This window comes from Chrysemys picta, chromosome 6 (assembly GCF_011386835.1).
Source record: "Chrysemys picta bellii isolate R12L10 chromosome 6, ASM1138683v2, whole genome shotgun sequence".
NCBI lineage: Eukaryota > Metazoa > Chordata > Testudines > Emydidae > Chrysemys > Chrysemys picta.
The window spans coordinates 118,325,226-118,352,612 of NC_088796.1; the positions used below are offsets into that span (position 1 = coordinate 118,325,226).

The window sequence follows — 27,387 nt, forward strand, 5'->3', positions numbered from 1 at the left end:
AGTTGTCTCACAAAAAGTTGTCAGCAATTTAGTGGTTTCATAAAACTACTAGTTTCACCCATGCTAGTGGCATATAGTTGTTTATTTTAAGTCACTTTAAAGCATCTCTCATATCACAATAATATGTTTCTGAAGGGAACTGGCAGAGTTAAGTACCACGGGGAGCCTCTAAAAAAAATAGAAAGCTCACCTTTGTACAAATCAGGTAATGTTATTGGAAGAACAGTACTTACGGTGACAAAGGAAACTGCAGCGGGATCTTGGTATTGGACTAGTAAAGTCTCTACTGGAAGTTGAATTTTTGGACGACTTTTGATGCGTTTATTCAAGTGAACTAGGAGCTCCATGACCTGGGAGGGAGAAAAAATGATTAACCTCAGCTTTGGGTTCAATATGTTCCCAATACAATACGATCCATTAAACACAGAACAAGCCAAAGAGTTCTGCATGACTTAGTTCCCAACTCTTTGACAAGATGGCTGCCATCATTTATCATATTATCCATTAGCCTGCATGAAATGCGTTGGTGGTCTCCAGACACTTTCTAGCGGACTCTCATCCACATCACAAAACCATCCACCACAAGTGGTGCCCTTGTTAGCAGGATTGGAAGAGATGTCAAGGAAGAAATGATTAGGAGAGTTAACTGGTCTCTCTATATATAGTTGGCGGCTGTATCTCAAGATGGAGGAATGCTGGCAGAGTGATGTGGGGAAGGTTGCAATGTGCCATCAGTGCTGTACCCTATGGACAGAGAAGGATTCTAGTACTAAAAATCTAGCACTTGCCAAATCAGTTTGAGAAAAGAAAAAAAAAAGGATTCACATTAAACGAAACAGTAATTAAATTGAGCTAGAACATTTGTATAGGGATGTCCCTAGCAGGGTGCGGGGCCTGGGGCAGAAGTGACTGATTCCTCTCTTCTGGGATTGACCGTGCCAGCCAATTGCGCAGGGCCCGGGGTGGGAGTCCCGGGGCGGAAGCGATGGATTCATCTCTTCTAGGACCAACTGCGCTAGCCAATCGCACCGGCTCACAGGGCCCCCAAAGCACGGGGCCCGGAGCAGTCACCCCGATTCGCCCTACCCAAGGGACAGCTCTGTTTGTATACCACCTTCTCCCCTCCCAAGTGCCTCATCTGGGCCAGCATGGTCAAACACTCCAGACTGCACACGGTCAACTCTGTTCCTGAAGCACCTGGGCATGATCTACCCAATACACACTATCAGCCTTCCTGGTGTCTAGCGGAGACTGGGCTTCGGATGAGAGTTAGCTAGCTGAAGCGCAGCATGGAGAACACAGAGTCAGTGTTGGCAGGCTAGGGGAAAATGACTGGAGGAAATAGCAGAGCTGACCTTTACTATCTCAGCCGGGAAAGTCTGCACATCTTGTGTTACCCAAGTTAGCAACTTGGATAACTTGTTCAAATCTCTGCTACTTCTGGAGCCGCAGATAGCAGCAGTGGCCATGAGTGCTTTTTTCTCCCATCTAGACTGGCATGAAAGTTGCAACTCTTTTCTTTTTGATGTAGCGCTCACCCTGGCTACCTGCACCTTCGTTACCACCAGAGGGGATTACTGCAACGTGCTGCTTTTGGGGCTACTCCTGAAGACGTAACGGATGTTTCTGCTGGTGCAGAAAGCAGTTGTCTGCCTGTATGCTTTCTGTGAGAAATACTAATACACCTATGCTCTAGAGACTGCACTGGCTAGCTGAGCAACCCCAAAGATACACAGAAGTCAGCTGGAGCAGAGGACAATTAGCACTTCAGTTTATTTATAGGTGCAATTCAAACTGATTTTGATCTAGCTTGGCCTCTCATTGTATGGGCTTGTAGGGGATATAATCTAGTTCCCTCTCCAAACTCAGGGAGAGAGGGATCCAGCACAGTGCAAGAGGTAGCATAAAAAGCTTTCATAGACAGTTGAGCAATAACATGGAACTGGGGTGTGATGAGAGTCTATAAACCGCTGCCTGGTCAGCTAACCCAGCAAGCAAACCTTAAAGCAGTTAATTGTGGGTATTTCACCTGTAACCACATATTATTGCTATTATTCAGAGTGGGGGAGGGAATTACACCCAAAACACATTATGCAGGAGAACAAAGCATAACAGATTGTAATCACAGCAAGAGAACTTCCATATACAATGACAGTTTGGGGCACCTGGTTAAACCATTCAGGATGGCAGTTGAGAAAGAAGCTGGTTCGAATCAGATGTGTCTGGGTTCGACTGAGGAGGTATTAGATTTTCTAAGTTAGTTAAGAAGGTATACGGAGGGTTTCAAGGTAAGCGGTCGGCCTCAACCTCTCACTCAGTCTACATGTCTATGACCCATCCTAGAGACACCTGGCACTGTGCTAGCAGTCAAAGAATTCAGGATGAGAGCAAGGGAAATGAAGTAACATGCTAGTTGGAAGAAATCAAAGGGAGGGGAGGGAAGCCGGAGGAGGAAAAGTACTGATGGTCAGAGAAACCCTATGTATGGTGGAAAAACTGGAACTGAAGAAACTACTCCTGCTCTTCTAAAACTATGTTAAGACCAACAATGACATTTAGGGCTAGTCTACACTTGAAAGTTTTACCAGTATAACCAGGAGGTGGGATTATTTTTTGCTAACTCTGTTATGGCGGGAAAAGCCCCAATGTAGATGCAATTATCCCAGTATAAAGTATGCCTTACTTTGCTAGAGCTTATTTAAACTCCCAAAACAGAGCAAGCTATACCGCAAAAGCACTTTTATATCCTATAACTATATCTACGCTGAAGGGGTTTTGCCACTTAGATTATGCCAGCATCTTTCCATTTCCGATTTCATTCATCTGGCTTATTGGCCTTTGTTTTCTCAGACCACAATTCAGCAAGCGCTTAAAGTTAAGCTTGTGCTTAGCTCCCTTTGACTTCAAATGTGTTTAAGTGCTTCGCTGAATAGGGATGGATCTAAAGAGGGAGGCCAACGTTCTTGGCTGAATCAGAGCCAACGTTAGCACAGACCATTCGGTATATTTTGAAAAGTTGTTGGTGTCTGAAAACATGCCATATTTCTCAGTCTCTTGTGGTAGTTTAGAAGTGAGACTAAAGTGAGCCCGCAGATTGAAAAGCAAGGCTTTGAGGTAAATAATGTATCAATAGCAGAGCTTGCGTTGAACAGGTTTCTCTGCACAAATGCATAGTGCCGATTAGATCTTTGCTGAGGTTTACGAGTGGTCAGTTAGGTTTTTAATCACCTTTGATTGGCTGCTAAACACTTAATTTAGAATAATTTTCCTGTATATTTGTTTAAGATTAGAACCGTAAACATAATTAAAAACCAACAACAGAATAATCTGTAAATCGGGATTTAAAATAATTTTCAAAACAAAAATACTGGAAGAGTCAATTCCTCCCCCACCCCATTTTGTCAAGAACAACATTCAGGATTCTGTATTTCCCTGCCGAGAGTGGACCTTACAAACATTTGGGAGCACAGGAAAATGATCGGTTATGTTCATGATACCTTTTGCATGGAAAATATCAAACTTTGGTCTAGACAGGAAAGTAAAGTGAGTAATATTTTTTGGTTTACAATTTAATGTTAAGCCCACACCGAAACAAAAATATTAATTTGTCATTTTAAAAGGTTTCTTCCTTAAATTACGTAAGATTTTTAATTTTTAAAAATTGCAGTCTTTGGCCTTTTCCTACGCATAACCATTCAGATGAATCTGGTTAACAAATTCCAACTTGAAAGAAGAAAACACATCACATACCCAGACACTAAGGAACTTCACCAGCTAGCCAGATGCTCTCTCTTACAACAGTCCTTCAGCATGTTGACAACAATACGCATCTAGTGCCAGATTTTCAAGTGTTCGGCACCCACAATTGGGACCAGTTTTTGGTGCTTAAATGGGAGCTGAGCTCTTTTGAAAATCTGGCCCCGACTGTAGGTGTTGAGCTTTTTAGAAAACTTTGGCCATAGTGGGACAATAGTTTCCCCACTTGCACAAGATTTATAACATTGGGGTGGAGAGGGGGGGTTGGCAGATTCCAAAAAAAACCCTGAATCTCCAAGGTAGCCCATCTCTCAGTTGCTATTCCCAGATTTCTAGTGCACCCTGTAACAGATATGGCAGTTTCCTGCAATATCTTTGGGAGATATTGAATTAAGTTTAAGTATCTCCGGAGTCCATTGTATTAAATGCAAAGGTTATGTATTAGTGAGGGCCTTGATGATCAAAGGACTATAATGCACAATGTGGCAGATAAGAATGAACTTTTGGGACAACACATGTGAAGTGGATTTCCCAGGAAATATCTAGGAGAGAGATGAATGCAAATTCCCCACCCACAATTATGCAAAAACCCAGCCTTTGCCCTGAAGGGGGGGGGATTCTCCCCCCAAGATCAAAGGCCCAAACCATATAAAGGAGTGACTTTATACAGACACTTGGGGGAGCCTATTCTGAGCTACCAGCTGTTAGGAACTTGTAACCACAGAAGAATCCCTTGGTGGGGTTTGAAGGACTGACTTCTACTGGAGTTGGGCATGATTTCCAATAAGCTTATTAGCATGGGTGCAGCTTCTTTTGTTTTTAATGTTTTCTCTGTATTGCTTTCATCTGTAGAACGAACATGCTTTCTTAGAAAGGGCTGTGTGATATCACTGAGGGCAATTACACGGTGTATAGCCTCCAAGGAGAAAGCAAAGTGCAGGCGCAGGCCATTAAGACCATCTGACTTACTGGGGAACTCACAGCATAAGGCAGGGAGTTGTGCAGCCTGGAAAAACCCCAGTCAGGAGGGGAGAGACGTGGGTCTCCGCCCACAAGGGGACAGCTGAGGAGCTGGGAGCCTATGAGTGGGTGCCCTTGCTGGACCACCAAGGGGGAAATACAGGTGCAGTTGCCCTGAACTGACACACAACCAGTTAAGTGAATGATAGCAATGACTATTGCAAGTATCCTGGTCTGACAGCAAACAGGAGTGACTCTACACATCACATTAACATTACACAGAATATATTCTCTTATGGAAAGCAGCCAGTAACACCAAATCATCGATACATCATGGATGTCTACATCGCCAGTGACTGGAAATCTTACAATAACTGCACCCTTACCTTTTTACGCACTCCTTCCTGCGTGCTGGACAGTTTGAGCAGGACAGGGGGTAGGAATTTGGATATAATATTCTGTAACTGCTCATCTGTTTCTGCATGGCCAAGACGTAAGAATACACGTTCAAGTTGATCTGTAGTTTAAAAAAAAATAAAGTTAATTTGGAGTTAGAAAGCCAAACAGCAGACAAATCTTTTCCTACTTATGGGTTTGTAACACAGCAGCTGGGATGACAGTATGGCAAGGATTGAGCATCTTCAATCAAAGCTCTCAACAAAGCATGATCTTCTATTCTTAAAATTGCATGCAAACTTTCCGTTGCTGAAAGATGCCGGATTGATGGCCCTCAATCCTCGATTATTCACAGATTGGGTTCAGCATGGACAGCAGCAATGCAAACTTCCACACACTGCCCCACTTATGGGCCTCAGCCCTAATCTAGAACACCACCAGGCGACGACAGTACTTCAGCCTCCATACCTAGTAATCCTTTGGCCTCGCTGCTCTGACCACCAACCAACGTGTCAATTGTGGTGGTCGTTTTTGAGATACAGACATCTGTCTGCTGGACTCTGGACTAAGACCATAACAAAGGCCACCAGACAGCCACTGAATGAATGGCAATAACTTTTGGTCTATTATTATTTATATTGCTGTACAGCCTAAGAACCCCTGTCTGGACCAGGACCCCCTGGTGCTATACGCTGCACAAACAGACGGTCCCTGCACCAAGAGCTTACAATGTAATGAGGAATGGATTTGATCCAGCAACCTAGAGAGGAAAGGCTCTATGCGCTGTTACCAATCCACTGAGCCACCATTAGAAAAACATTTATGAAGCTGAACAAACTATCTGGATTTGCTATTTGTTAACCCAATTTTCAAGCAAAACTGTCATCATCAATAGGAATTAAATATGGGTGCCAGAAAAGTAATGATATTTTGACATAACTTAAAATGCAAAAGACTTTGAAGGTCCTATCACCCACATGAACGTGTTGGAGTGTTCTGACAATCTCATTTCTCTATCCCTCTCACCGCCTCTCAGGACCACCCAACCCAGGAAGGAGTATAAAATAACAGTATGAATGTCAGTAAGGACATAGGAGTCACAAATGATACAAGATCAGGAGGGGAGGAAGAGATAAAAAACATGCATCTGTTCCCTGTATGAACTAGGAAAGGATCATCTTAGGAACACTGACAAGACCAAAATCCTCTATCGGCAACTCAAGCAATTGGCTTGAAGACCAACTGTCTTTAGACTAATAAATGGGAAAGTCACTGTTTTAAGCACTAGGATCTAGATGACCTGATGGCTAAACTAGAAGAAAAGCAGACTGCCACATGGGTAGCAAGACACCGAAGCAGCACTTTCATAGCTTGGGATGGGGGCAGGATGGTTCTGATACACAAGGGCAGGAGTGTTCCCGTCTCTTCTCTGCATCTTCAATATGCACACCTGATCTACAACGGATTGCTCACAGGGTCAATGCAATTGGGAGATTACAGGCAAAAAGGCAGCCTACAACAAGGGGAAGCTAAAACCCTTACAGATCCAACATGGACTGCCCCACAATGGTTTGCTCTTAACTTAAATGGAGGGGAAATGCCCTTTGCCCTGTCCCTAATCTGTGATGCTTGCAGGACAAAAGTATGTTGTTGGGGCTCCAGGATGCTCCGATACAAGAGACGGAAAATCCCTTGTTAGATGATCCATACCACGCATTAAAGGATGTGACAGAGTGTACTACCTGGAGACCCAGGTAGAGTCAAGAGTCAGTCCTCTATCAGCTCTACAGAGTTATGGTCCACATGCAGTTGGTCTTGACAATCTATCAAGCCCTACTGCTACATATCAGAGGAAGCAGCAGCAAAGAGGGGCCAGTCTAATGCAGTCAAGTAAGGAGGAAGCAGTGCTCTTCTGCTTGAAGCACCCGAAAGGAGAGAATGTTTGTTTGAACTTTAGTTATACCCTACAAAAGAAAGAGAGGAGGATTTGATGGACTCAGGGATGGGCTGCTCAGACTTGGGGGAGGGAGAGGCCCTCCTGTCGCAAAGGTTTAACCCTGTATTCCTTGGGAACCCAAAGCTCCCCCGGAAGTCAATGAGTTTTGGATGGATACACAAGGGATGGAGGGAATCAGTCCCTCAACGGGCAACACGGAGGTTTAAGTACCAATACTGTACCCGCAGATTTGAAGTGACTTTTGAACACTCACACTGCAGATAGGAAGGCCTTTGGAAATGCTGCTCTATTGTCTCTAACTTTCCCCATCCCTTTGTTAAAGCCCTTACAGAGCTTGTCTACGCTTACAGCGCTGCAGCAGTGCCGCTGTGCCACTTTAGCACTTAGCGAAGATGTCGATGGGAGACGCTCTCCTGTCGGCAGAGGTACTCCACCCCCCCGAGCGACGTAGTTATACCAACATAAGATGGTCGTATAGACCTCTTAGGGCTGGTCTACACTAACCCCCCACTTCGAATAACGTAGCTGAAGTCGAAGTATCTTAGTTCGAACTTACCACGGATCCACACGCGGCAGGCAGGCTCCCCCGTCAACTCCGCGTACTCCTCTCACCGAGCAGGAGTACCGGCGTCGACGGCGAGCACTTCCGGGATCGATTTATCGCGTCTAGACAAGACGCGATAAATCGATCCCAGAAGATCGATTGCTTACCGCCGGACCCAGAGGTAAGTATAGACGTACCCATAGCCACAGTATCATCTCTCTGCAGGCAGCAGACCAAGCACATGCACGTCCCTCCCAACATTTTGTTTCCGGTTGAACTAAACAGGGTAAGCAGTTGAAAAGACAAATGACTACAAGATTTTAATGCCAGCTGAATTACAAGTCAAAATTCAGCAGTTCCTCCAATGCAAACTGTACTTGTCAGTGAATCTCTCGTCTTATGGGGATTTTTCTTGCTTTCTCATGCTATCAGCTGCCTCAGGGAATCAAGATACATTCTTCCCACCTAATTTTAAAAAAAAGCTTCTCTCATGTCCTGCCTTTCTCTGTCATATTTCATTTCCCTAAAGCATCTGCCTTCTGAGAATTTTCCGATGCTTCATGAATTGAGCAGCCTGGGGTAATAAGAGCCTGATCCTGAGAGTCAGTGGGCACACGCAACTCTGACTGCGTTCTGTAACCTTAACAAAGCCATCAACAATACCTGCAGCGTCTGTGCTCACCACTGGCTGCAGTGCACCCAAACTCCACATCTGGGAGGCCTTCCCAATGTCATGTTCCTTGCGGTAGAGAATAAATAGGACTTGATTGCAGTGAATGCAAAGAAGATACGTTTATTTATTATAACCTTCAGCTAAAGATATATAATTTTCAAAAGCAGAGATATAGAGTAGAAGCCACAGGAAATATAGGAATTCTGTGAAGCAGCAGTCAAGCAAAACGTATATTAAAAGGGAAGGGTCAACTAACAAAAAGTATACTGCTTTTCCAATTTTTTCCTCTGCTATTGTTATAAGTAGCACCCAAGACTACTAGATAAGATGAAAGAGAGTGGAGAAAGAACAGTTTCCTCTCTGCCCAATGTATTTACTTTGTGTGTTTGACATGTACATTATTTTCACAGATTTCCTCTGTATGGTCAGTTAAGTTCCAGTCTCACAAATGCGGACTCGTGTGCTTAACTTTAAACCTGGAGTAATCCCATTGATTGCAATGGAACTACTCACATGCTTGAAGTTAAGCACATGGGTGTTTGCAGAATCATGGACTAAATCAGTTTCCTCTGTTGGTGTGGGCTTGTCACATGGCAACAGGGAAGAGGAAAAACGCTTTAATAAAAACAAGAAAATGTGACTGTAAACCCACAAACCCTGACAGCTGTATCACCTGAAACCACTTTTAATGATCTAAACTGACCATTTCTCAAGTTGTTTGCTGCGTTAGTGTAGCCGTGTAGGTCCCAGGCTATTAGAGAGACACGGTGGTGAGGTAATACCTTTTGTTGGACCAACTGCTGTTGTTGAATGAGATGCGCTTTCGAGCTATACAGAGCTCTGAAGCAGCAGTTCTGTGTAATTTGAAAGCTTCTCTCTCACCAACAGCAGTTGGTCCAATAAAAGTTATTACGTACCCATCTTGTCTCTGTCATTTCTCAAGCTGACAGTGTACTTTAGAGGAGAGCATCCCCAAAGAACCAAATAAAAGAACACATTTGGCTCCATCTGGTCCAACGGAGATGGCATCAAACTGGGAGACCTTAGATCTGTTCCCAGCTATGACTGACCCGATTGTGTTATGTCTGGCAAGTCATCTCACCTCTCGGCACCTTTGTCTCCCTTCATATCCTTTATCTGTCATCTATTTAGTCTGTAATCTCTTTGGAGTACAATTTTTCTCTCATTATGTATTTGTCCAGCACCCAGCCCAATGGAGTCCTGATCTCAGTAGGGGCCTCTCGATGCTACTAAAATACAAATGATTAACAACTCTCTGACTTGCTTTCCTGGCTACCAAATTCCAAAGAAAGGTAATCAGTACGGCTGTCAATTAATCGCAGTTAACTCACGCAGTTGACTCAAAAAAATTAATCACAATTGAAAAAATTAATCGCAGTTTCAATCGCACTGTTAAACAATAGAATACCAATTGAAATTTATTAAATATTTTGGATGTTTTTCTACATTTTCATATATATTGTATTGTGTTGTAACTGAAATCAAAGTATATTATTTTTTATTATAAATATTTGCACTGTAAAAATGATGAGCAAAAGATGCTGGTGGCATCTGATAATGAAAATGAATATGCATCAGTCCGCATTGCTTTGGATTGTTATCAAGCAGAACCTGTCATCAACATGTCCCATGGAATGGTGGCTGAAGCATGAAGGGACATATGAATCTTTAGCGTATCTGACACGTAAATATCTTGTGACGCTGGCTACAACAGTGCCATGAAAATGCCTGTTCTCACTTTCAGGTGACATTGTAAACAAGAAGCAGGCAGCATTATCTCCTGCAAATGTAAACAAACTTGTTTGTCTGAGCAATTGGCTGAACAAGAAGTAGGACTGAGTAGACTTGCAGGTTCTAAAATTTTACATTATTTTATTTTTGAATGCAGGTTTTTTTGTACATAATTCTACATTTGTCAGTTCAACTTTCACGATAAAGAGATTGCACTACAGTACTTGTATTAGGTGAACTGAAAAATACTATTTCTTTTGTTTTTTTATAGTGCAAATACTTGTAATCAAAAATAAATATAAAGTGAGCACTGTACACTTCGTATTCTGTGTTACAAAAGGAGCACTTAAAGACGATAAAGTCATGAATTCTTTGCTTCAGTCTTCACAGCTGAGGATATTAGGGTGATTCCCAAACCTGAGCCGTCCTTTGTAGACGACAAATCTGAGGAATTGTCACAGATTGAAGGGTCATTAGGAGGAGATTTTGGAATTAATTGATAAACTTAAAAGTAACAAGTCACCAGGACCAGATGGCGTTCACCCAAGAGTTCTGAAAGAACTCAAATGTGAAACTGTGGAATTATTAACTATGGTTTGTAACCTGTCCTTTAAATCAGCTTCTGTACCCAATGACTGGAAGATAGTTAATGTAACGCCAATATTTAAAAAGGGCTCTAGAGGTGATCCTGGCAATTACAGACCAGTAAGTGTAACGTCAGTACCAGGCAAATTAGTTGAAACAATAGTAAAGAATAAAATTGTCAGAAGAACATAAATTGTTGGGCAAAAGTCAACAGGGTTTCACGTCTTACTAATCTATTAGAGTTCTTTGAATGGGTCAACAAACATGTGGACAAGGGGGATCCAGTGGACATAGTGTACCTAGATTTCCAGAAAGCCTTTGACAAGGTCCCTCACCAAAGGCTCTTACGTAAATTAAGTTGTCATGGGATAAGGGAAGATCCTTTCATGGACTGAGAACTGGTTAAAAGACAGGGAACAAAAGGCAGGAATAAATGGTAAATTTTCAGAATGGAGAGGGGTAACTAGTGGTGTTCCCCAAGGGTCAGTCCTAGGACCAATCCTATTCAACTTATTCATAAATGATCTGGAGAAAGGGATAAACAGTGAGGTGGCAAAGTTTGCAGACGATACTAAACTGCTCAAGATAGTTAAGACCAAAGCAGACTGTGAAGAACTTCAAAAAGATCTCACCAAACTAAGTGATTGGGCAACAAAATGGCAAATGAAATTTAATGTGGATAAATGTAAAGTAATGCACATTGGAAAAAATAACCCCAACTGTACATACAATATGACGGGGGCTAATTTTGCTACAATTAGTCAGGAAAGATCTTGGAGTCATCATGGATAGTTCTCTGAAGACGTCCACGCAGTGTGCAGCGGCAGTCAAAAAAAGCAAACAGGATGTTAGGAATCATTAAAAAGGGGATAGAGAATAAGATGGAGACTATCTTATTGCCCTTAAATAAATCCATGGTACGCCCACATAGAATCATAGATTTAAGGTCAGAAGGGACCATTATGATCATCTAGTCTGACCTCCTGCACAACACAGGCCACAGAATCTCACCCACCCGCTCCTGTATCAAACCTATGTCTGAGCCATTGAGATCCTCAAATCATGGTTTAAAGACTTCAGAGTGCAGAGAATCTTCCAGCAAGTGACCCGTGCCCCACGCTGCAGATAGGCGAAAAACGCCCAAGGCCTCTGCCAATCTGGCCTGGAGGAAAATTCCTTCCCGACCCCAAATATGGCGATCAGCTAAACCCTGAGTATGTGGCAAGACTCAGCAGCCAGACACCCAGGAAAGAATTCTCTGTAGTATCTCAGATCCCACCCCATCTAGTGTCCCATCACCGGCCATTGGGCATATTTCCGATAATAGTCAATCCCATTATACCATCCCCTCCATAAACTTATCAAGCTTAGTCTTGAAGCCAGATATGTCTTTTGACCCCACTACTCCCCTTGGAAGGCTGTTCCAGAACTTCACTCCTCTGATGGTTAGAAACCTTTGTCTAATTTCAAGTCTAAACTTCCTGATGGCCAGTTTATATCCATTTGTTCTTGTGTCCAAATTGGTACTGAACTTAAATAATTCCTCTCCCTCCCTGGTATTTATTCCTCTGATATATTTATAGAGAGCAATCGTATCTCCCCTAAGCCTTCTTTTAATTAGACTAAACAAGCTAAGCTCTTTGAGTCTCCATTCATAAGACAGGTTTTCCATTCCTCGGATCATCCTAGTAGCCCTTCTCTGTACCTGTTCCAGTTAGAATTCATCCTTTTTAAACATGGGACACCAGACCTGCACACACTATTCCAGATGAGGTCTCACCAGTGCCTTGTATAACAGTACTAACACCTCTTTATCTCTACTGGAAATACCTCATCTGATGTATCCCAAGACCGCATTAACTTTTTTCACGGCCATATCACATTGGCGGCTCATAGTCATCCTGTGATCAACCAATACTCCAAGTATCAGGGGGTCAACACTGGTTCTCCACTTGTGAAGTAACTCCCTGCTCTCCATGTGTCAGTATATAATGCCTGCATCTGTAACTTTCACTCTATGCATCCGAAGAAGTGAGGTTTTAACTCACGAAAGCTTATGCCCAAATAAATCTGTTAGTCTTTAGGTGCCACCAGACTCCTTGTTGTTTTTGTCAATACTCCAAGGTCCTTCTCCTTCCGTTACTTCCAACTGATGCGTCTCCAGCTAATAACAATAATTCTTGTTATTAATCCCTAAATGCATGACCTTGCACTTTTCACTATTAAATTTCATCCTATTACTATTACTCCAGTTTACAAGGTCATCCAGATCTTCCTGTATGATATCCAAGTCCTTCTCTGTATTGGCAATACCTCCCCACTTTGTGTCATCCGCAAACTTTATTAGCACATTCCCACTTTTTGTGCCAAGGTCAGTAATAAAAAGATTAAATAAGATTGGTCCCAAAACCGATCCCTGAGAAACTCCTCTAGTAACCTCCCTCCAGCCTTGAATACTGCGTACAAATGTGATCTCCTCATCTCAAAAAAGATATACTGGCATTAGAAAAGGCTCAGAGAAGGGCAACTAAAATTAGGGGTTTGGAACAGGTCCCATATGAGGCGAGATTAAAGAGGCTAAGACTTTTCAGCTTGGAAAAGAGGAGACTAAGGGAGGATATGATAGAGGTATATAAAATCATGAGTGATGTGGAGAAAGTGAACAAGGAAAAGTTATTTACTTGTTCCCATAATACAAGAATTAGGGGCCACCAAATGAAGTTAATGGGCAGCAGGTTTAAAACAAATAAAAGGAAGTTCTTCACACAGCGCACAGTCAACCTTAGGAACTCCTTGCCTGAGGAGGTTGCGAATGCTAGGACTATAACAGGGTTTAAAAGAGAACTAGATACATTCATGGAGGTTAAGTCCATTAATGGCTATTAGCCAGGATGGGTAAGGAATGGTGTCCCTAGCCTCTGTTTGTCAGAGGGTGGAGATTGATGGCAGGAGAGAGATCACTTGATCATTACCTGTTAGGTTCACTCCCTCTGGGGCACCTGGCATTGGCCACTGTCAGCAGACAGGATACCGGGCTGGATGGACCTTTGGTCTGACCCAGTATGGCCGTTCTTATGTGTTGTAATTGAAATCAGTATATTTGAAAATGTAGAAAACATCCAAAAATATTTAAATAAATGATAGTCTGTTATTGTTTAACAGTGCGATTAATCACGCGATTAATCGCAATTTTTTTAATCGTGTGATTAATTTTTTTAATCGCTTGACAGCCCTAGTAATCAGATCCATTTTGGATTAGCCCTGGAAGTTCCATACTGCTGTGATCTGCTCCACAAAGTGTCTTCTCACAACTGGACCGTAACTGTAGCAAATTAAAAATAAAAAGCCCACTAGCCAAAAATAATAAATAAATAAATAATAAAAGCCTTTAATGTGCAATCTGCTAACCAAGACTGAAGCTTTTAATTCAATCTATTGACATATATGCTTTCTGTAATCTGTTATTTTGATGGGTTGGTTAAGTCAGTGTTATATTAGTATTCATTTGTAAAGCATTTTGCAATCCTTAGATGAAGATTACAATGATGGTATGAACGTTAATTAAGAATCATTTCATCCGTCACTGAAATGCAACTTACATCTGGAGAACTCTTGAGATTCTACACCAGACTACACTCTACCTCGATATAACACTGTCCTCGGGAGCCAAAAAATCTTACCGCGTTATAGGTGAAATTTATATCGAACTTGCTTTGATCCGCCGGAGTGCGCAGCCCCGCTCCCCATCCCAGAGCACTGCTTTACCGCGTTATATCAGAATTTGTGTAATATCAGGGTAGAGGTGTATTTCCTAGGTCTCAAATCCAGGCTCACATTCCAGATTTAGGACCATAAAATATGCTGCTCCCTTAGCCCCATGTTCCCAACTATAACACACATTATATTAGCTGGTTAACATAAAGGACTGACTTCTATATGTCTAACATCTGTAATTCTTGGTAAATATAGTGACACTGGAAAGAGAATGTTGATCGAGGTCTGGGATTAAATTTAACTCGACCAAGTGACTAAAATGAACTGTCCTTTTCAAGAGGGTAATACGATCAATTTTTTTTTTTTTTTTTTTAAAGAGGGATAGGAGACAAGAGAGGGATTCATAGGAGATGCAGCTAGAATAGCTTAACGGAGCCAGATCGTATATTAAGTCTGTCTGAGAAATAACTTTTCTCTTCTATAGCTTTTAACCATCCTCTCAAATATAAATCTGCCCAAATTATTAACCAAGGTACTCTGGGTCGCTAGGTTCACCCCATGGCCATGACCCACACTGTGGCCATGACCCCTGTTTGGAGTGAAGTGGCAAGAGGTCTCCTGCACAAGAGCTATCTGTTTGGCTGGCAGGGGCTCCACCCCCACTCCTCTTTGAGAAGGTTGGGCCTTCCCTCTCCATGGACCATCTCTTCTCTGTTTTCTGGTGAGCTGGAGTCCATCCTAGAAAAGGGATGTCTCAGCCCCACCCCTCCTGAGCAAAGGAGTGTGTGCGTGTGAGGCTCTGCCACCATCACACAATGGCGTCATGGCAATGAGGGGACACACACAATCCTCTGCTGAGGTGGTATCAGCCAGGCCTCCCCCAGCAGTTGGTTTCAGAATTAACAGCCCACTATGATTAATGGCACAGTTCACCAATCAGAGCTATTGTTTAGGATGCTGGGCAGATATCACGGCATTAGTTACCCTTGGGACACCTTTTTCAAGCTTTTCTTCCCAACCATGAGGACTAGAAACAGCTTGTTTTTTTTTTCAGATGAAATCTAGTCACCATGTAACCCAGAAGTTGGGCCCAATGTGTGTGACCTTTTCCAATTGTGCTCCAGTTATGATAGCCACTGGCTATTTATCAAGAATAAATTAAAAACACAAGCATAAACAGTAGCATGACAAGATTAAAACAGGCTTGATTATTTGAAAGCAGTAAAAATCAGAATAATTACCTGAACTGTTAATTTTCAAACAAATCAGTCTGAAAATGTTTTACCGGTTACTGTAAGAAACGGTGCCTACAATTCTCTCTCTTATTGCAGTTTGTATACTGTGTGCAATTGACATAGCTTTTTATAGTCAGTTCTACTCTGTCCCGTTTCGATTCTGCAAACACTCACGCATAACTCAGTGGCGCTACTGATGTGTGTAGGTGTTTGCAAGATTGCGACTTTGTTTTTCCTACTATTGTAGGGTCTTTCACTCAGTAACAGGGGGAGAGTTTTAAGAAAATGTGTTTGTAAAACCACAAAGATTGGGTGGGGGACTTGGGAACAGGTACAATATCTGAAACTACTTTAGAACTCATTTTACAAAACTGATCAGATTTCAGGTGTCCTTTCATATTCATTCATTTTGCACTAAGAATCAGGAAAGTAGAAAAGCCAAAGAAATCTTTAGACCGTTGCTTACAGCACCAGGGTCAATTTGTGTATATAGATGGATGATATTTTTAGAAGCAGAAATATTTTTTCTCACAAGTAGGTAACAGCTTTTCCATGGTAACTTAAGGATTTCTAATGTCATTTCTAACCCCTTCTGGTTCTTTTCCAACTATATGATAAAAGTATGTGAAAGAATATTGGTTTCAGAATTGATGGAAATACTACATCTCGCTAGGAGAAAGAACAATACATTTCAGATTGCAGATACTATATATTGTATAAAACCACAAGGATTGTCTTTCTTTTTAAACCATCAAGGGAGTATAAATATTTTTTATAAAAGCAAAGCCAGATTAATGGCAAGGCCCCGAACCGCAAACTGTAAGTGACTAGGGACGTTATGGGAGCTCCTTCACTGGAGGTTTTCAAAAGGAGGCTGGACAGCCATCTGTCTAGGGCCTGGTCTACACTAACCCCCCCAATTCGAATTAAGGTACGCAACTTCAGCTACGTGAATAACGTAGCTGAAGTCAACGTACCTTAGTTCGAACTTACCGCGGTCCAGACACGGCAGGCAGGCTCCCCTGTCGACTCCGCGTACTCCTCGCGGCGAGCAGGATTACCGGAGTCGACGGGGAGCACTTCTGGGTTCGATTTATCGCGTCCAGACAAGACGCGACAAATCGAACCCAGAAGTTCGATTGCCAGCCGCCGAACCAGCGCGTAAGTATAGACAAGCCCTTGGATAGTTTAGACGCAACAAATCTTGCATCTTGGCAGGGAGTTAGACTAGATGACCCTTGCAGTCCCTTCTAACCCTATGATTCTATGACCCCCCGTCTCCCATATTTACCGCAGTGATCTCTGATCAGACATTACATCATGTTGTTTGGGAGCCTCTAAATCTCTGTAGCCTTAGAGCTGGATCCTTCAAGCCACTGAAGTTAATGGCAAAAATCCAAGAGGAGATTGATTGGGCCTTTGCTCTGGTTCTGTTATATGGTCGTTTGCCATAAGAAATAGTGGAAAGGGAGGGATGGGGAAGAAGTTTAATATACTGTACCTTTTAAAAGACAGTTTTGCCACCCGTCTCTTATCATTTCTTCAATTAAAACAACAAAATAAACCCTTCTGGATGTTCGGCCTCATCAGTGTAGTTCACTGTTTATCCATCTGTTCAAAGAAGTCAGCTCTCAGTTCAAATGCTATTTTTTGTGTGTCCAGTTTCTCCTCCCTTCCTATTATACTAAAGAATTAGCTGCCAGTGGCATTTATAGCCATTGTAAACAGCAAGTCAGATGTTCTTTACAGAACGTTGTGATGTATATTCGGGTAAGAAGAGAATATCAAGTATGAAGTGCATACTTCTATTTATGAAAGCGGATTTGAGGGACTACTAAGACTGGGACATGTCAAACCAGATATACTTCACAATTGATCTAGTTAGCACAACAGTATCCTAGCAACCCAGCCATACAGTCTGAGCCTGGAAAACAACAGGACTCCAGGAGTTGTGACAGTAACTTTCTGTGAGAGGATGGAGGCAGCTACCTCCTTCACCTTCCCCAGCCTAAACTCCATTTTATAGCAAGAGCCCTGTGATCACAATATTAAAGCCATTCCGGAGGATGTACACTTCCTTAAAAACAGCTGATTGTTACTGCACTAAGACCATTTTATAAAAGTTATTTTGTGCACATATGCTGGAATTTTCCTCCAAAAGGCCCTATGTCAAATAAGTGCTTACTTCTACCTGGATACACAGTCAGTCAACTTCATTCCCGGGATGATTGGGGGGAAAGAAGAGGAGACTGAAGCAAACATTAAAAGAACAGAATGCAAAATGAGGCTTTCATTTCTCCAGAAGCTAAACAACTGATTCTGCACCACTCTGGACTGGAGGAGCAAGATACCCAGTTTGGGAGTCCAACTCTGATCTACTTGTATTATGCTTCCATTAAAACACCAGGAAAATTCTTGCTGGAATTGTATTAGGCCTTGGGGAACGTACATCTAGAATGGTTATAGCAACATACTGGGAGTCAGGGTTTGGAGGTACTGTTCATGGCTCTATCGCAATATCAAATGACTTTAAGGGAGCACCACAAGGGACCTGTCCTAGTCACTACTCAAGTTTATAAAACATGATCTTTTACTGTGGGAATGTATTTTTCTATTTTCACCATATTCCTCCATAGCAGAGAAAAGTTTAGATACAGATTTGAAATGCCAGAATTTGGATTTCCATGTGCAGCGTGTCATGTTTAGACTCCCTTTAGATTACTACCCATTCTCTTTGAAAATGGCTTTTCTTTCTTTCTGAACACGCACAGCTCTAGGCCCAATTTACTGATTTTATATTAGGATTCAAGCTATCACTGTTTAAATTATTCATCCACCAAATCATAAGTATCCTCATAAAAAGTTTAAGCAATCACTCTGTCTCAACACAAAAAAAGGAGTAACAGCTCATCTATTTGATTGCTGCTACAGATCAAAGTTTCTTATCGCTACACGCCTACAAAACAGGGACAAATTGGTTTTCTGATCTAAAAGAAAATTTTGGTTACTCCTTCAGGAGGCTCATTATCCTACAGATCGGGTTCCTTTCACAATACAATTTGATGCATTTAATTTTAGTCTCTCACACACTTCTACCTGAGAAGTCTGCCCAATTCTCCCCCTCGGTGCTACCTGAATTTCTTATGCTTCCTGTTAAAGTCCACCTTTGACTGCACAACGTTTGCATTTATTCATAGAGGTGGCATTGGAAAAATCACCATCCTCCCCCTCCACAAAAAACCCCACCACCCTCAAGTCAGAAGGGTGGTACTATACACTCTCTAGTGGTACAGCTGACAGATAAGTCATAGTTTACATAGTTTGAGACATCTGATGAGTGTGACATCAAACTGCTAAACTGGATTGTACCCTATAAGACATTCTTCTTTCCCCTCTTCCAGGCTTAGATTAAATTTAAATGGGACTGTAAACCCAGTGACAATAACCACAGGACACCTTGCCAAAAACAGGCAACAGTTATATTCAGTTTGTAGGTGGAGGAAGCTAGCACTCCATAGATTGAATAAAGCTGTGTCTGCGAGTAGGAACTCTTCCACTAAAGGCATGTCTACGCTAGACTTAAATCGACCTATGTTAGGTCAACTTACAGTCACTGCAGTAATTACTGTGGTGGCTGATGTCCATACTACCCTTCTTCTGTCAGTGGTGCACGTCCTTCCACCGACTGAAGAGGGGCAGTGTGGGGGACAAGGCTCTCAGCTCCGCTCTGCTCCTGGCCAGCTGCCCGGGCTTTTCACCTCCCCATTCCCTGCTGGGGCCAGACACCCAAGGGTCTCACCTCCCTGAGCAGGGAGCCAGGCAGGGGCAGCCCAGCTGGGAGCGGGGAGCCAGGCGGATGCAGCCTGGCTGGGATTGGGGAGCCAGTGTCAGCCAGGGTCTAACTGCCCGGCTTTCTTGTCAATTTCAGGACTCCAGCAGGGAGCCTTGAAATTGACAAGACAGCCAACAACAGATGTAAGTAACTCAGTGTCTGAGACAGCATCACCCTAACTACATTAACATAAGTCCTAAGCCTCTCCTGGAGGTGGAGTTATGTGTAGTAGGGCACTTACATCAGCGGGACAAGGCTGTACTGTGTACATTACACTGATATAAGTAGGTCTACATGAGCTGCCTTACGTCAACCTAACTATGTAGTGTAGACCAGGCCTGAGTAGTTTTACAAGGTCTGCAAGTGAAGGGAACACTGGCAATATATAGTTGACTGTATAGGAAGAATTTCATGGCTGATGGTGACCATCGAGTCTGTGATCAATTTTTCTAGACTACAGTGGTCATGACTATTATTTATCCCAACTGTCACTGGAATAAGTATGTTGCAATTTGTGTCAGATCTGAGAATCAGTGAATTCTGTAGGTTTTTCTTATTCCTACATGAAATTATGGTTCTTTGGTGGCATCAGAGACACCACCAGTATTTTGATGTTCCGTAGTCTATTCACCTCATCCAATCGCTCAGTGGTTCTCAAACTATGGATCGGGACCCCAAAGTGGGTCATGACCCCATTTTAATGGGGTCGCCAGGGCTGGCTTAGAGTTGCTGGGGTCTGGGGCCGAAGTCAAAGCCCGAGGACTTCAGCTCTGGACAGCAAGGCTGGGCTTAGACTTTGGTCCCCTCGCCTGAGGCGGTGGGGCTCGGGCTTGGGCTTTGGCTACCCCACCTGGGGCAGCAGGGTTCGGGCAGGCTCAGGCTTCGGTCACCCCCCCTCCTGGGGTTGTGTAGTAATTTTTATTGTCAGAAGGGGGTCCCAGTTGAATGAAGTTTGAGAACTGCTGCAATAGTTTGTAGAAACTAAGCAGGCTAAAGGGGTTTTCTCTAAAGAGAGGACAGAAGAATCAAGTTATACATCAAGCAGCAATGCATGGTTTAAATCTGACAGCCTGGAGCTTGAAAGTCTGCATTAAAACCTTTCTTCCTTCTGCTGAGTTTCTGGCAGTGAAATCAATTCCACAGTCAAGCCAAGTTTAAAACACCACTTTCCTCAGCCCACTGATTTCTCCCATGGATCAGGATCAGCTGGGTTAAACATCACGCTGTTATTAATTCATGAAGGTTGTCTGAAAACTAGTTTTGTTATATCTCAGGAGATGCAGCAACAAGACAAGAAAACACTCCCTTAATGTTTTATACTTCTTCAGAGACAGATCTATCATTACTGCACCAGATTCAGCAGTAGATTTGAAGGTTAAAAAACACCCCAAACTGGGTGACCTTTCCCGCCAAATAAAAAAATATCTAAATTTGAACTACGTGACTCAGATTCCGTCTACCATCCTGATCAGCACTGAGAACTGCATGGGCACAGGACCTGCCATGGAGTTTTAATGCTGGATCGGGGCATCATTTGCAGAATAGAAGAAAACTGAAATGGATAAAATGTATTTCCAATATATTTTATTCTTATACTAGATTCCTACTTTAAATTCAAACAAAACATATCAAGCTCTGGAAGGGGAGAGTTTGTATATATGCACTACTTATTACAAGAAAAAAATATGAAATGAGCGAAGGATTATTCATATCTATCGTGTGCTGTCAGACGCTATTCTGGAGAGGAATATAAACGACCAAAACTTTAGAATACTTTGCACCTCTGTAGCACTTCTGATCCAAGCATCTCTACGCCCTCTGCAAACATTACGCTTCACAAGACTCTAGTCTGATAAGGGAGCATAACTAATTGAAGTTCACAGATGGAGAAACTGAGTCACGGAGCCAGGAAGGGACTTGCCCAAGGTCACACCGCCAGCATGTTGGCGAGATGAGCCAGAGACCCCCTGTAATCACTGAGCAGGGAAGGCATCTGCTCTAACCACTCAGCAAGTCTCAGCTGACGCCCACCAGTAACTTGCTAGGACTGAGAACTACATTTCCCAGCCAGCAGCAGTGTCAGGGCTGCTGACAGTTCCTGCTCCGGGGCCCCAGGCCCAGAAACTCACCCCTCCCGAAGCAGGGCCCAGGCCCCTGGCAGGGAGAGCGACACCGCTGGGGGGACATTAAACGGGGGCACCCCCGAGCGGGGCCCCGCCCGGATCAGCCTGCGACACCCTCCCCTCGCCCTGTCCCCGCGGGGCCGAGCGCCCAGGGCCGGCCCTGCTGCCGGGGGGCTCCCCGGGGCGTCCCCAGTGGGGGCTGGAAAGCAGAGTCACTGCGGCCTGCCCGGCCTGGGGCCCAGCCCCGGGGGGAGACATTCAGCCTCGGCCCCCAGGCGCCGCTGGCTGCGGCTCGTGCCCCCAGGCCCGGCCTGGCAGAGCCCCCCACACACACACCCCGACGGGGACCCCGGCCCGGGGGCTGCGGCCGGCCGGGCGGAGACGGGCGGGGAAGCCCCGGCGTCGGGCTTTAGTTTCCATTTCACACCGTGACTGCGCACAGCCGAGGCCTAGCCCCGGCTCCCTCCCCGCCCGCTGCCGCCCCTGGCCCGGGGCACCCCGGCCACACGGGGCGATGAAACCAGCATCCCCCCCCCCTTTCCCAGCTCCCCGCCCCCTCAGAGAGAGGGGACCGGCCCCGCCCCACGGACAGGCACACACGGGGGTGGGGGGGTGCCGTGGGGGGGGGATCCTGCCACCCCAGAGCCCCCCTCCCCCGAAACCCCCCGCCCCGGAGCCGTGTCAGTGTCACTTACTCAGCTCGTCCTGGGCGGCGGAGGCGGCCGCAGCCATGTTGCCAGCCGCCGCGGGAGGAGGCGGGGGCTCCGGAGCGATCCCGTCACTCGGGGTGGGGTCCCTCCCCGCCTCTCCCCTCCGCTCTCCCCGCGCCCCCTTCGCCGGGCCGCGGGGCCGCTGCGGGGCAAGGGCCCTGCCTGGCTTCTCCCCGCCCCAGCGCCAGCCGCCAGGCGAGCGCCGCAGCTCCCTCCGTGCGCGAGCGAGTGCGGCTCCCCCACCCTCCCCCAGTCCAGCCTCCCTCGCTTCACTTCGGTTTTATATTTAGAAAGAGCTGAGCCATCGTCCCAACCCCCCTCTCCCTCCCTGGTCTATTTCCCCCTCCTCTGCCTGCGCCTGAGAAACAACCCAACCCCGAGGGCTCCGCACCCAGATGGGCTTAAGGTGCTCACCCCAACCCAGCAGCCCTCGCCTGCTGCCCATGTGCTCGGGGTCTCTGGGCTCCTTCCCCGGTGGCTTTCCTCTTGCTGCCTTTGCACCCAGCCTCCCCAAGGGGAGGGCAACTGACCTGAGTCCATGCTGACCTCCATGGCTGACGAGGCACTTTCTTTTCTTCACTTAGAAGGGGGTCGGGGGCGGGGGGGTGAAGAGAAACAGGTCAATCCGCAGCAAAAGGGCTGCGTTTCTCCCCCTATCTGTGGTAGGTGCTTGTAGCAGTCTGGAGGATTTCTAACTGGGAAAGGTGCTGCCTGGGACTTGGAGCCACTGCCGGTCAGGCACAGATTTTAGAGGAAGTGTGAAACACTCCCAGGGGGTGCCACTTCCTCCCATCTGTCCTTCCACTGCTACTAGTCTCCTGTCCATACCCTCAAACTGCTCCAGGAGAGATTTTCCTCCCTTACTTCAGTGTTTCTTTACAATCTAATTTAGGGCTTGTTTACTTGGGGAGTTATTTCCTAATAGCTAATCCTGAAAACTCCATGTGTTCTTATTATGTGTTCTTATTCCAGACTAAGGCTAGGTCTATACTACCCGCCTGAATCGGCGGGTAGAAATCGACCTCTCGGGGATCGATTTATCGCGTCCCGTCGGGACGCGACAATCGATCCCCGAATCGGCGCTCTTACTCCACCAGCGGAGGTGGTAGTAAGAGCCGCCGACGGGAAGCCGCAGAAGTCGATTTTGCCGCCGTCCTCACAACGGGGTAAGTCGGCTGCGATACGCCGAATTCAGCTACGCTATTCACGTAGCTGAATTTGCGTATCTTAAATCGACTCCTCCCTGTAGTGTAGATGTACCCTTAGAGTGCTTTATTCTGAATTAGCTTAATCCACTGGAATACACTCATTCGGACTAAGGCATTTTTATGCCGGAATAAGAGTGTCCACACATGGACTTAATCAGGAATAGTTAAGCAGCTTTAAATTCACATCCTACCATATTCCAGATTACTTTTCATGTGTGGACACTCATATTCCAGAATAAGAATACCTTATTCCAATAGTGTATTCCAGTGGGTTAAACTATAGGAAAGAAAGCGCTCTCCATCAGGCTCCCACTCCTCTCAGTACTTCTAATTTACAAATGCTCTTTTAAAGAAAGACATTGTCACCACTCCTTATTTAGTGCTTCAGCCCCGAATGGGTATCAGCATCAAGGTGTGTCAGATATAACCGCACTACAAGAATCCTCCAAGGAATAATTCTGTCTCCAACACTCCTGTGGCCATGTTTAAAAAAACTCTGCAAATAAATATTTGGGAAGGAATTGAAGTTTCATATTGAAAGCTTTTTTTAGCATGAGGTTATTCTCACTGAGATATTATTTTTAAACCCTGTTAATAGAGGAGGCAAATGTTAATTCTAAGCAAATTTAAACATAAGGTTGAATTGCTATAATAGAAAACCAAAGACCTAGCAAAAATATTAGCCGTCCATGCTTCTCCAAACACCCTTCCCACATCAAAATAGTCACACGACAGGAACAGGGGCCGGAGCTCCGGGACCTTTAAATCCCCACCCGAGCCCGGCTGCTGGAGCTCCGGCGGTGATTTAAAGGGCCCAGGGCTCCCCACAGCAGCTGGAGCCCTGGGCCTTTTAAATCACCGCCGGAGAAGCCGGTCCAGTCCAGCACGGCATAGCCAGTACGCCGGACCGGACCGGACCGGCTTACTTTCACCTCTGATTGCCAGTGTTAGCAGAAGTTGCAGTTTGCTTTACGTGAGTCCATTTGGGAGTGGAGAGTGAATGGCTGGAACACCAAATATTGAACCCATCCCAGGAAGAGTCGGGTGGGTTAGTGAGTGTGTATGCACAATCAGTTGGCCTGCTGCCACCAAAAAGACAGCATGGACACCATACTACTTCAAGTCCTAATCAGAACGGCTACAGGATAGGAGTTCAAACTGTGGTTCGGTAAAACCCATTCACAGTGCTAACCGTGATTTCCTCCTGCACAAAGTGACTAAAGGTGATAAAGAATTGAAGGAGAAGATTCCAGCTAGGATTGGAAAAGCCAGATGACAAGTGAGCTATTTGGTTTTTGTAGCGAGGTGCAACAAACCAAACAAGTGAAATGTCATCACCCTGCGGTGAGAGTCAGGTCTATCAAAGAATGGGCTGGGAAGAGCTGGTTGTGTTCATCTATCAAGAAAAGGGTTTAAGGATATGGGAAGAAGCAAGCAAGAGTGTCTGCTAATGCAGAAAGGAGACAAAGAAATCTGTAGGAAGCATAAGTGAGAAAAACCATGGTGGGACTACAGTTTCAGTGGATAAAAGCATCACAGCTCAAATGAATATGGAGGGTATTTTTATGACATAATTTCCTGCATAGGGTGACTAGATCCCAATTTACTGGAAATGGCCTGATTTTGAGAAAATGCCTCTGCCAATTCTATCGATATCAAGGGTTAGTCTCTATCGATGTAAATGTGCTGGGTGGCAAACCCCTTTGCTCAAATACACAGTGGATTGTAAAGGGCTACAAATCCCACAAGACCAGGTGTATATTGGATACAAGGACATATGCAGGGATAATTTAAAGAGGCCTTATGTTGCAAAGAGAGCGGTGAATCCGTGGAATGGAATTACCAAGGAGAAGACAAGACAAAAAGTGTTCATGCATTACCTATTTATCAGAAATTCAAGAAGATAAAAGGATATTAACCAGTTTTATGCTTGGAAGCAGCTGACCACCCTTTCTGGGGCTCAAGAGGACATTTTTCACTGATCAGGCATTTTTTTATTCCAGATCAACACTATTTTGTGGAATTTGGAGCAGGGGGGGGGGAGGGGTAATTTTAAATGATTTTTTCCCCACCAGTATTTTAGCCGTGTTCCAACACCACAAGCTTTATAAAAACTTTTGAGAGTTCAGAGCTTTAAGGAATCAGAAAAGCAAGATTGGGAATGAAAGGATGTGCTCTAGCCGGCCTGTTTCATTAGCAAATGAAATACATGAACCACACAACTGAAAGTGACAGGAAAGTTTACCTAGTGACTGGATAGTGAAAGCACAAAGAAAACAAGCCTAAGGGCCTCAGGCTGCAGTCTTTTTCCAGCCTAGACAATTAGGTGAGCATGTGCAGGGGAGTGCCTCTCCCCCAGTGGAGACTAAAGAAAATAGCAGGGGAGTGAAAACTGACAAGATCCTAGGGAGCCAAGTTGCAAAAACGGAAAAGGGGTCGCGGGGGGGGAGGATAGCACATTTGTTGGCTGGGTCTAATATGCAAGTAGCTGGAATTGGGGAGGTTAAGGGCTGCAGCTAAGAAAAAAAGTGGAAAGCCAGCTGTCACTGTTCCAAAGGCCTTCGTGGCCTCCTCCAGGGCACCCTCCCTCAGGTCTCAGGCCTCTTAGCCATCATCTTTCTTGGGCCAGTAATCTATGTTCCTCTCCTTCTACACGAAGGATTTCAGGCTGCAATTGCTTCCTGAAACTCATAGTGATCACCTTAGCAAGTCTGTTTTTAGTTCAGCACCTGCCACACTGTTCTCTCCCAGGGGCAATGACAGGGTTTACCAGTGACCAGCCGGCCTTCATAAAGCAAAGTATTTATTTAGAACAAAAGCATTGCATATCGTGAAAACAATAAACAGTTTATGTGCATGACTGTCTTGCCAGGTGTCACCCATCTTCCACATGGAGACCCTGGTAGGTTTCAAAGTCCTTCAAACCCTTTCTGCAAGGTCTGGCTCTCTCGGTCACAGTGTCATTTCAGTTTAGGGTGACCAGATGTCCCGATTTTATAGGGACAGTCCTGATTTTTGGGTCTTTTTCTTATATAGGCTCCTATTACCCCCCATCCCCTGTCCCGATTTTTCACATTTGCTGTCTGGTCACCCTATTTCAGTTCTTGCATCTAGTGAGAGTGACATGCCCTCACACCCTCTCTATATCAGGCTGGAATCTTTAAACAATTCTTAGGTCATTGTTTGCTGGGCTTCGTGAACCCTGTCAAAACACACAATTTCCCCCCAAGGAAGTGGTACTTCTACAGACATGTGTATCTGTCTTCTAGGGAATTGCATTAATTCCCTCCCGCTCCCACAGTGATTTTAGTGCTTTATTGTTCATTCACACTTAGCGACATCCCCCCAGTCACTTCATTGCTTGCTCTGTTCCAAGAAAGAAATTAACCTCTTTACACCCAGCAGGTAACAACAGTATAAGGTGAGAGGGGAAACTGAGTCACACATATATTCTTTCATTAAAAAAATCAGAAGTTTCCCAGTTCTCCACACCAGGTTAATCCCAATCAAGGAAGCGTGTTCTTCAGATCTTCAGTATGGAAAATGAGTGTAGGTGTTAGCATTACCTCCCACACAACCAGTAGATCCGAATAATTAGGAACATAACAGTTTTTAAAGTGAAATTTCCATTGCTTTGAAGTCAGAAAGTGTACGAAGGACTGAAAATTAATTTCTGGTTTCAAACCCCTAAAGAAACCCTACAATTGAGACGAAAGCCCAGCAAGGTCCTCGCTGTCATGGGCAGGGCCGGCTCTGGCTTTTTTGCCACCCAAGGCAAAAAAGCCTCCCCCCCCCCCGCCCCGAACACCGGGGGGAGGGTGGCGAGGCCGGCCGGGGCTCCGCTCTCCCCAGCGTCCAGAGCGCCGGGCGGAGGGCGGAGAGCCCGGCTGGGGCTCCGCTCTCCCCAGCGGCCGGAGCTGGAGCGCCGTGCCGCCCCCCTCC

At 44.8% G+C, this 27,387-nt stretch overlaps 1 protein-coding gene across 6 annotated transcripts in view; it reads right to left on the reverse strand.

The window, feature by feature from the left end:
* ECPAS (Ecm29 proteasome adaptor and scaffold) overlaps positions 1-22,995 on the reverse strand; it is an 89,535-nt gene extending 66,540 nt beyond the window's left edge. Inside the window, exons 1-4 of one of the 6 annotated variants that reach the window (XM_065549725.1) lie at positions 22,223-22,279; positions 17,074-17,183; positions 5,103-5,233; positions 234-350 (exon numbers count right to left, since the gene is read on the reverse strand). In XM_065549725.1, coding sequence (XP_065405797.1) covers positions 234-350; positions 5,103-5,233; positions 17,074-17,110 — 285 coding nt within the window. In that variant the 5' untranslated portion in view covers positions 17,111-17,183; positions 22,223-22,279. Of the gene's footprint in view, positions 1-233; positions 351-5,102; positions 5,234-17,073; positions 17,184-22,222; positions 22,396-22,651 lie in introns of those variants that run through there. The other 5 variants (XM_065549727.1, XM_065549728.1, XM_065549726.1 and 2 more) reach the window with 5 other exon arrangements.
* Between the last annotated feature and the right edge of the window lie 4,392 nt (positions 22,996-27,387).